General features: G+C 35.8%; 1 protein-coding gene across 1 annotated transcript in view; it reads left to right on the top strand.

The window, feature by feature from the left end:
• The window catches only part of LOC119582489 (protein kinase C-binding protein 1-like), a 47956-nt gene that overhangs the window by 23894 nt on the left and 14062 nt on the right, over window positions 1-10000 (top strand). Inside the window, exons 9-10 of the mRNA XM_037930780.1 lie at window positions 1204-1347; window positions 5873-5938. Of these exons, the coding sequence (XP_037786708.1) occupies window positions 1204-1347; window positions 5873-5938 (210 nt within the window). The remainder of the gene's footprint in view (window positions 1-1203; window positions 1348-5872; window positions 5939-10000) is intronic.

Raw genomic sequence — 10000 nt, 5'->3', positions numbered from 1 at the left:
TTACAAGCTTTATACTAGAGAGAAAATTTCATATTCATACAATTGAAGAGTATTACTTCTCTCTTTTTTCTTTCCCCCCTTTTGTTGTGTAAATTGTATTTACTTATTGGGATAAATCTTACTGAGCAAATGCAGTGACCCTGTTGAAGAAATGAAGTCACTAAAATTTATTAGATTATTACACAAACAATTTTCCTTTTTTAAAGTGAAAGAAATCTAAGAATGTGGAAAAACAGCATATTGCTATGGTGTACACTATCATGTATTTATGTATTTAGCTGCCTATGTATTGTGTTTTACTTTGATATTTTCTCTCTTAGTCTTTTGACTCCTTGGAATAACTTGTTCATTTTCTCAGATTTTAGTTAGCACATACAGAATTTTACCCTTCAACTATTGCATGAAAAAGTAGGAAGCCAGTAGTTGTTTAGCAGCTAACCCACATAGACTTCAAAATATAGTGACAAATACCAATATTTTGAATTTTATCTGATCACCTCTGCTATTATTTTTGTATGTATAACCAATAGAGGAAAGGATATTATCTGATTTTACAGCCATGTGGTATGGGTATATTTTGAAAATAATAAAATGTTGTAATATGGCAAAACATAAGTAAATGGATCAGGTCTAGGTAGTGAGCAATAAGGATAATGAATAGTGGCACATCACAGTCACTGTTAACAGCTCCCAGTTGACAGCAGATAAACAGTGTAGTTCATTTTCTTTTCTTATTTATAAAAGCAGAGTAGAATGTATTTTTACAATGTGTGTTATTTTTGTTATCATGATCATCTATACCTCATCAGTAAAGTCATGCTCACTCTAGGCAATAATGCCTAGAGTGTGCATGGTGCTGCTTATCTACTGAGTACTTTGTTAGTGCAGCTGATTACTTCACTGGGGATGCAGGAGTGAGAGAGGATATACTGATTTTTTCTACCAAAATATCACATAATTGTCACATTGTGAATATATTTAAAATCTGGGAATCCACTTAATAGTCTTTTTCTGCTCTATAATTGAATTACAGTAATGCAGATCATAGTGTTTTATATTTTATTGTAGCTATTTGTAATTTATATTTTTATATTTTTTTTCACTTTTGTCTTGCACATAGAATATTTGTCTCATTATGTTCTATGTAAATTGTAAGAGTATGGTTTTAAACATCTTTTTGTTTCAATGTCATTGTCTTTGCAGCAATCACACTGGCCTCAACATATGGCAGTTTGTGGTCAGAATAGTGACAGTGGAGGTGGTGAAGGTGGCCCAGATTCAGTTAATGGTGAAGCAAGTGGCCATTCTTCCAGGGTCTCAACTCCTCAAAACTTGGTAGTAACACAGGTAAGTTCTTACTTTTTTCCTATATCTTTGTGGCAATAGATTTATTTTTTAGATGGTTTAGCTACATAGTGATTTATTAGTAAGAATAAATTAAACAGGTCTAATGCTGCCAGGAAAATACTGTACTCTCTCTCTCTCTCTCTCTCTCTCTCTCTCTCTCTCTCTCTCTCTCTCTCTCTCTCTCTCTCTCTCTCTCTCTCTCTCTCTCTCTCTCTCTCTCTCTTTGTGTGTGTGTCTGTGTGTGTGTGAGAGAGGGAGAGAGAGAGAGAGAGAGAATGTCTCTCCACTTAGATGGCTTTGATAGTGCTTAGCCGCAGAGTCAGTTAGTAGAATTTGTGACTTTTTTTTCTCTCTCTCTCTCTCTCTTCCTTCTTCTTCTTCTTCTTCTTCTTCTTCTTCTCCTTCTAATGCTATGGATATTGATGGTGTTATTTTTATTATAAACATTATGATTATTATAATGTTATAGACATTAGTAACAGCAAAATAAGATAAAGTAAAATATTTTAAAAAATCAAGGAAAAGGGTAAACAAGAGAGACGTCTCAGGCAGTGCTCATAATTTGCTCATTGGTGACTTAGTGTAGCCATCTATGTGTAAAAACAATCAATAATATAAATTGACAGTGGGCATGGAGTATATGTACATACCATGCCCGTTGGATTTGGGCTAAGTGGACAGTCCCTGGCTTGGGGGTGGCCTTTTGGTATACATACACAAATGAGGAAACTACCGAATGACTGTTAAAGCTCACGTCCGGTTATTTCTTGGGAGGAGCAAGGGTACCTACCTGTTGTAAGCTTGCACTTTTCATTTGATAATGACATTGTTCTTAGAAATGAGTTTGGGAATGTCCAAAGAACACTTTTATAGCAATAACAAAAAAAAATTACATCATAATAATTTATGGTAAAATATTTTTCTTTAAGAATCTTTTTGTATGTTTACACATGAAATTGCTTTCCATTGAAACATCCTGTTAATAAACTGTAGCTTATAAAGGGTTCTATATATCGACCATGTGTGAAGTACTAATGTTAAAAGATAAAAAGGTTTAAATAATAATGATTTTTAGTTTTGCTTTGCTCGATTAGTATTGTACACAGTCAAATTTGTTTTGACTTGAAATTGGTCATTTCCATTGTAAAGAGTACTTCAATCAGAATGCTTATTTTTGAACTTCAGAAAAATAGGCAAGATAACAATTATTTTGTGCTGAAGATGATAGTATACAATGATACCTGCTGTGAAATAAAAATTATGGATTTTTTAAAAATTAACTTATTCATGGTCTTAGTTGAGTTGAAACAGCTGTTGCACCCTTACTCGAATGTTTCCATAAACTATAATTTTTGAACTAATATTTTTTCCATTAACCCATTGCCGACGGGTGGCATGTACGTACATGCCATGGCATGGCGGGACCATCTGCCGGGGGCACGTACGCACATGCCATAGAGTATGCATGGACATGCCATGAGTTTTTTTTTTTTTGTTACAATCACGGCAAAAGATTATTTTTTTGCCAGTGAAAGTGTGATTAAGTCAGTTCTAACACTTTCTCATTTTTACCATGCAACAAACAAAAAAAATGCAACAAACCGACAATTTCAACTCCATGATGCCACACACTGCTTATTTTATTCGGACTATAGACCGAATAATGATCAACTATGGAGTCTATATAACAACAAGAATGCCCTTCAGTCTCGATTTATAAGGAAGTTTGGCAAGTAGAGACTGTAAAAAATAATGAAAATTGAAAATACAACATATCTTCGTAGTGTTACGAAGAAATGGCATGGGATGCTGGTATTTGGCATGAGTGGTCGCGCATGCTCGGGCGACGATATAAGCCCCCGGCAGCGAGGCCCCGGCCACTGTGAATGCTACCCGTCAATTATGGGTTAAAATAGGTGTTGTCCTAATATATGTGGATGATTCAAATGGTTAAGCTTATGTGCAAGTTTACATACTTAGAAACCTCCTTGAAAATTATAACCACCAGCTCCCCCTCGCCTCCATGTGTGGAGCATGGCAAGGATTGAATGAGCTCAGTACTCTCACACCTCATTTGTTTTATGCATGTGCTTCTGTGTTTCTCAAAATTGATTTGATATGTTGTATTCATGCTAGGATTATGTGATCAAAATAATTTTGTACTTCCCCCTTCCCCTCAAAAAAAGTATTTTCTGGTTTAATTGTTTTTTTCATTTTTTCTTATCTGGTAAAAAAAAGAAAAAGATACCTTTACAAAATATGGCCCCTAATGAAAACAATCTCATTGCAAAGTTCACTAAATAAGTTGTGTGTATATATATATATATATATATATATATATATATATATATATATATATATATATAGTATATATATATCATATATATGGTATATGTATATATGTATAATATATAGATATATATATATTATATATATGTATATATGTATATATATAATATGTATATATATATTATATATATATATGTATTATATATATATATGTTATATATAATATATATATATATATATATATCATAATTAGATTTCACAAAAAAAATTCACGAAGTGTCCAAATTTCCAACAGCCTGTTCTCAGGTCTTTGTTTACATAAATTGCAGTACCATCCAGTGGTTGTAATTTTTGTGTGCTTTGAAATCGATGGTTGCATTTGCATTGGCATCAGAATGTGCAGGGTCTGGTGGATTTTTTTTTTTTTTTTTTTTTTTTTAATAATAATAATAATAATAATAAAAACAAATTAGATTGAATAAAACTGAAATTACAAACAGTGCTCCTCAAAAAAAATTATGGAAATTAAAAAATTGTGGTCCAAGATGCCCATGACATAGAGCTCATGGGTAAATAAAGAATATTTTTTTGGTAATTCAGGAAAAACATATATATGGTAGTGTGCACTACTACTACTTTTACTATTACTACTTGACAGCTCACGCATCCCATTTGAGGGGGGTTAAAATGATATATGAGATGAAGCACAATTATATATTTTTTAATATAACAAAATTATTATCTAATACTGTTATTCATAATATATACATATGTTCCATATATACAATTCACAGAGGAGTGCAGTAGCATGAAAATTATACAAGTTGCATTCTGCCAAGAATTTCTTAGTTGAATATCTTGATCTCTCTGTCTCATTCCAGAGCTACACTTGATGTATTTATTAAAGAAGCTCCTTTACTTTACAACATAGTAGTACCCATTACTTTATTGTATGTCCTTGCTAGATCCTGTCTAGACTCAGTGGGTATTTAGGAAGGTGCTCTTGCATTATTTCCACCAGTAAACAAAGGTAGAATGCACAGTCCATAAACCATGGCTGGATGAGTGCCATCTCCAGGAAGAATCCTATTCCTGCCAACTGTGACTAGCAGCATGGGATGTTAAAGGAAATTAAGTAATACAATAACCCTTTGCTGACGGATAGCATTTACGCACATGCCATGGCATGGTGGGACTATCTGCCGGGGGCATGTACGTACATGCCATGGTGTATGTATGGACATGCCATGAGTTTTTTTTTTTTTTACAATCACGGCAAAATATTATTTTTCCGCCACTGAAAGTGTGATTAAGTCGTTTTTAACACTTTCTCATTTTTACTATGAAAAAAAAAAAAAAAAAAAAAAAAAAAAAAAAAAGATTTCAACTCCATGATGCCGCACACTGCTTATTTTATTCGGACTATAGACTGAATAATGATCAACTATGGAGTCTATATAACAACAAAAATATCCTTCAGTCTCGATTTATCAGGAAATATGGCAAGTAGACACTTTAGAAAATAATGAAAACTGAAAATACAACATATGCTCGTAGTATTATGAAGAAACGGCATGGGATGCTGGTATTTGGCATGAGTGGCCGCGCATGCTAGGGCGACGATATAAGCCCCCGGCATCGAGCCCCGGGCCACTATGAATGCTACCCATCGGGAAAGGGTTAATATGAGAAAAATTACACAACAATATGTTAATTATTGCTGTTGTTACTGCACAAAGTTGTAGACTACCAAAAGAGTTAATATGAAGTTTGATCAGGAAATATTGTCTATTACCATCTTGATACAGCATAACAAATGAAAAATATGGAACTTGAAAAGTGACAAAAAGCAAAAATATATTTATATATATTGCAAAGAGTTTGAGAATGTGAGTCACCACTCATTTAAGTCTGTTGCCCAAATTTTGGTCCACCTTTGGGCCACAAGACACCTGGATCAAGCAGGTTAAGTGAGATGTACAGTTTTGCTCATCTGTTCTAGTTTTTTTATTATTATTATTATTATTATTTATTGTTAATAATTATGTAACTATATAACATCAGTCTTGTTTCTACAGAAAGGCAGTTTTTATGTATACATTTTTCCATAAATAGCCTTCACTGTTTTATGTATAGCTGTAGTTTTTGTATGTACACTTGTTTCTTTTTCTTTAGTATTTCTAAATCTATTTTTTGCATATTGTGCACCATTAAAATGATAAACTTTTGTCATCAGCAATATGTGGATGAGGAAGGAGCAGTAGCTTTGGCAGAGGAGCATCGCAGAAGAAAACAACGAGAGGTAAGTCAAATCTGGATAACTGGCAGGTTAGGATTTTTCTTCCAGCATTATATCCAGAAATGCTGATATAGATATAATCTATATACTGCAACTTTTTGTTATCTTCTTTCCTTTTTTCTCTCTTCCTTTTTTATGTAAATTGATATTCAGGAAAGTAGTTGCTTTTGTCTTTACCTCTTTTATTCTCCTTTTTCCACTGGTCTTCTCCTCTCTCTCATATTCTCTCTCAGTCTCTAACCCCCCCTTCTCTCTCTCTCTCTCTCTCTCTCTCTCCTTCTCCTCTCTTTCTCTCTATATCATTCTCCTCTCTCTCTCTCTCTCTCTCTCTCTCTCTCTCTCTCTCTCTCTCTCTCTCTCTCTCTCTCTCTTCTCTCATTCTCCTCTCTCTGTCATTCTCCTCTCTCTCTTCTTCCTCTCTCTCTCATTCTCCTCTCTCTTCTCTCTCTTCTCCTCTCTCTTCTCTCTCTCTCTCTCCCCCCTCTCTCCCCTCTCTCTCCTCTCTCCTCTCTCTCCTCTCTCTCTCTCTCTCTCTCCTCTCCCCTCTCTTCTCTCTCTCTCCTTCTCTCTCTCTCTCCTCTCCTCTCTCTCCTCTCTCCTCTCTCTCATTCTCCTCTCTCTCCTCTCTCATTCTCCTCCCTCTCCTCTCTCTCTCTTCTCTCCCTTCTCTCTCTCTTCTCTTTTCCCCTCTCTCTCTTTCCCTCTCTCTTTCCTTCAATCTCTCTCTCTTCTCTCTCTCTTTTTCTCTCTCTCATTCTCTCTCCTCTCTCCTTCCCTCCTCCTCTCTCTTTCTCTCTCTCTCTTTCTCCTCTCTCTCTCCTCTCTCTCTCCCTCATTCCCACATTTCTCCTCTCTCTCTCTCTTCTCCTCCCCTCTCTCCTCTCCTCTCTCTCCTCTCCTCTCTCTCTCCTCTCTCTCTCTCTCTCTCTCTCTCTCTCTCTCTCCTCTCATTCTCCTCTCTCTTTTCTTCTCCTCTCTCTTTTCTTCTCCTCTCTCTTTTCTTCTCCTCTCTCTTTTCTTCTCCTCTCCTCTTTTCTTCTCCTCTCTCCTCTCTTCTCTCTCTTCTCTCTCCTCTCTCATTCTCCTCTCTCTCTCTTTCCCCCCTCTCTCTCTCTCTCTCTCTCTCATTCTCCTCTCTCGACTCTCTACTCTCATTCCTCCTCTCTCTCTCTCTCTCTCTTTCTCTCTTCCCCCCTCTCTCTCTCTCTCTCTCTCTCTCTCTCTCTCTCCTCTCTCCCTCTCTCTCTCTCTCTCTCCTCTTCTCTCGCCTCTCCTCTCTCCCCTCTCTCTTCTCTCTCTCTCTCTCATTTTTTTCTCTCTCCCCTCTCCTCTCTCTCTCTTCTCTCTCCTCTCTCCTCTCTCTCTCTTCTCCTCTCTCTCTCTCTCTCTCTCTTTTCTCTCTCTTCTCTTCTCTCTCTCTCTCCTCTCTCTCTCTCATTCCCTCTCTCTCTCTCTTTCTCTCTCTTCTCCTCCTCTCCCTATTCTCCCTCTCTTCTCTTCTCCTCTCTCTCTCTCTTCTTCCTCTTTCTCTCTTTTCCTCCTCTCCCCTTTTCCTTCTCTTCTCTCATTCTCTCTCCTCTCTCTCTCTCTCCTTCTCCTCTCTCTCCTCCCTTCCCGCTCTCTCTCCTTCTCCTTCTCTCTCTCTTTTTTTTTTTTTTTTTTTTTTTTTTTTTTTTTTTTTTTTTTTTTTTTTTTTTTTTTTTTTTTTTTTTTTTTTTTTTTTTTTTTTTTTTTTTTTTTTTTTTTTTTTTTTTTTTTTTTTTTTTTTTAAAAGGGGGTGGATTTTTGTTTGGGTTTTTTTTAAAGCCAGATAGATAAATATCGGTGCATGAAAAGACTCCATGCCTCCCCTTTGGAATGTTACTTTTTTTTTTTTTATCGTGTCTATATTTGTTATTTGATTTGCTTTATCCAGATGGTAATAGACTGTTCCTTGCAAAAATTTCTATACACTCTTAGGTATCCATAACTCATGATAGTGATAACAATAAGTAATTTTCTGTAATGCAACCTGCACTGCTGATCACAGCAGGCAGGAATAGGATCCTGAGCATGGAAATAGTGTCCTCCTTGCAGCTGACACTCTTCCAGTCTTGGATCACATAAGATACATTCCACGCTTGTTTATCAATGGCAATAATGTAAAAGCCTTTTCCTAAATCCCTACTGAATCTAATCACCTTCCAAGAGCTTTGTGCACTTATGGAGAGTCTTTTCTGTCACCCCAGCCTTCAGCTGAAATTCTCATAATGGCAAGTTCATGTCACCCTAGCCCTCAGTCAAATTTTCCCATGAAGGTATGTTTGCATCACTTGCCCCTCAAACCAAATTTTTTTTTTTTATGATGCGATAGTCACATCATCCAGATCAAACGGGTTTAATAGTATTAGAAAAAAAGATGTTCCATAAACTCAAGGAAAAGAGAAATCAGTTGAGGCCAGGTAGGCCTTCTAATTGACTCCTTGATGGTTGAGCTCTTGTGGAGTCATATATGTGTAAACACAACTCACAACAGAAAACTACAGGAACTTACATTTTTCCCATGGTTTATTTTAAAGTCACAACTAGCTAGTAGTTTATCATTTTTTTTTTTTTTTCCCAACTTTTTTTTAACTTTTGCTTGTTAACCCATTGCCGACGGGTGGCATGTACGCACATGCCATGGCATGGCGGGACCATTTTTCGAAGCAAGTAGCATATACCATAGAGTATGCATGGGCATTCATGAGTTTTTTTTTTTTTTTTTTTTTTACAAACTGGCAAAAAATTATTTTTTTTTCCAGTGAAGTGTGATTAAGTCGGTTTTAACACTTTCCCCCTTTTTACCCCCTCAACAAAAAAAAAAATCAACAAATGACAAATTTTAAAATCCTGATGGCACACTGCTTATTTTTTTCGGACCAAGACCAATAATGATCAACCCATGGGTCTATATACAACAAAATACCCTTCATCTTGATTTTCGGAAGTTTGGGAAGTAGGACTGTAAAAAAAATGAAAAATTTAAAATACAAAATACTTCGTGTATTTCGAAAAAAACGGCTTGGGGTTGGGTTTTTGGGATGAGTGGTCCGATCTGGGCGACGTGTAAACCCCCCGGGAGCGAGGCCCCGGCCCCCTTTAAGCTACCGCAAATTTGGGTTAAAGAAACAGTGCATGCTTTTCTTTAAAACCATTTGTTTTTTTCTTTTATCATGTGTTATTAGTATGATTTCAGTCAAATACTTCTAAAATCATAAAATTAGAACTCATGGAAATATTATTTTTATAGCAATTTAATATCAGATTAAGGTTTCCTGCTTAATATTTTGTTGTTTAATTATTTTAAAACGCATTTTTAAAGCCCGACACATACTGCACAAAAAAGCCACATATATCTTAACAAGGCCGCACGCGCCCCGCACACACAACACACACACCACACACCACACACACACACACACACACACACACACACACACACACACACACACACGTACATAGGTACGTACATACTCATATATAACACAGTGACATAACACTCAAACATTCTTGCACACTTGAATCTTGAACACACTCATGCATACTCGCACACGCTTAAGCCCAAACACACACACATTCACTCACTCACTCACTCACTCACTCACTCACTCACTCACTCACTCACTCACACACACACACACTTAGTTATACATGTACATGTATATGTATATATTTATATATGCACAATTATGGATGTACATTATTGTGATGAAATATCAGAACTCGATTTCCCTTTTATGGCAATTGTTGATAAAGAGTTTTAGTATATGTTATCCAGCTTTGTTTTCTGTGTTAGGTAATGGTGTTCTATGTTTTATTCTTGTTACTGTTTTTTTATTAGCTTACATTTGGTGTATTATAGACAGTACCATTTTTTGTTGTATGCTGACAGAGTTTACAATATGTTGTTGGTTGTAGATATATGGTGATACCTTGATAATGCTCATTTTTTAATCAGTTTGTGAAATTGAGAAGTACATTTCAGAATCATGGTTCATTTTGCATTTTCTCTGAAGAAAATGAGCTTATAAGAGTTATCTCCAA

Source organism: Penaeus monodon, chromosome 2, assembly GCF_015228065.2.
Source record: "Penaeus monodon isolate SGIC_2016 chromosome 2, NSTDA_Pmon_1, whole genome shotgun sequence".
Taxonomy (NCBI): domain Eukaryota; kingdom Metazoa; phylum Arthropoda; class Malacostraca; order Decapoda; family Penaeidae; genus Penaeus; species Penaeus monodon.
This window is presented reverse-complemented; position numbering and strand designations above follow the sequence as displayed.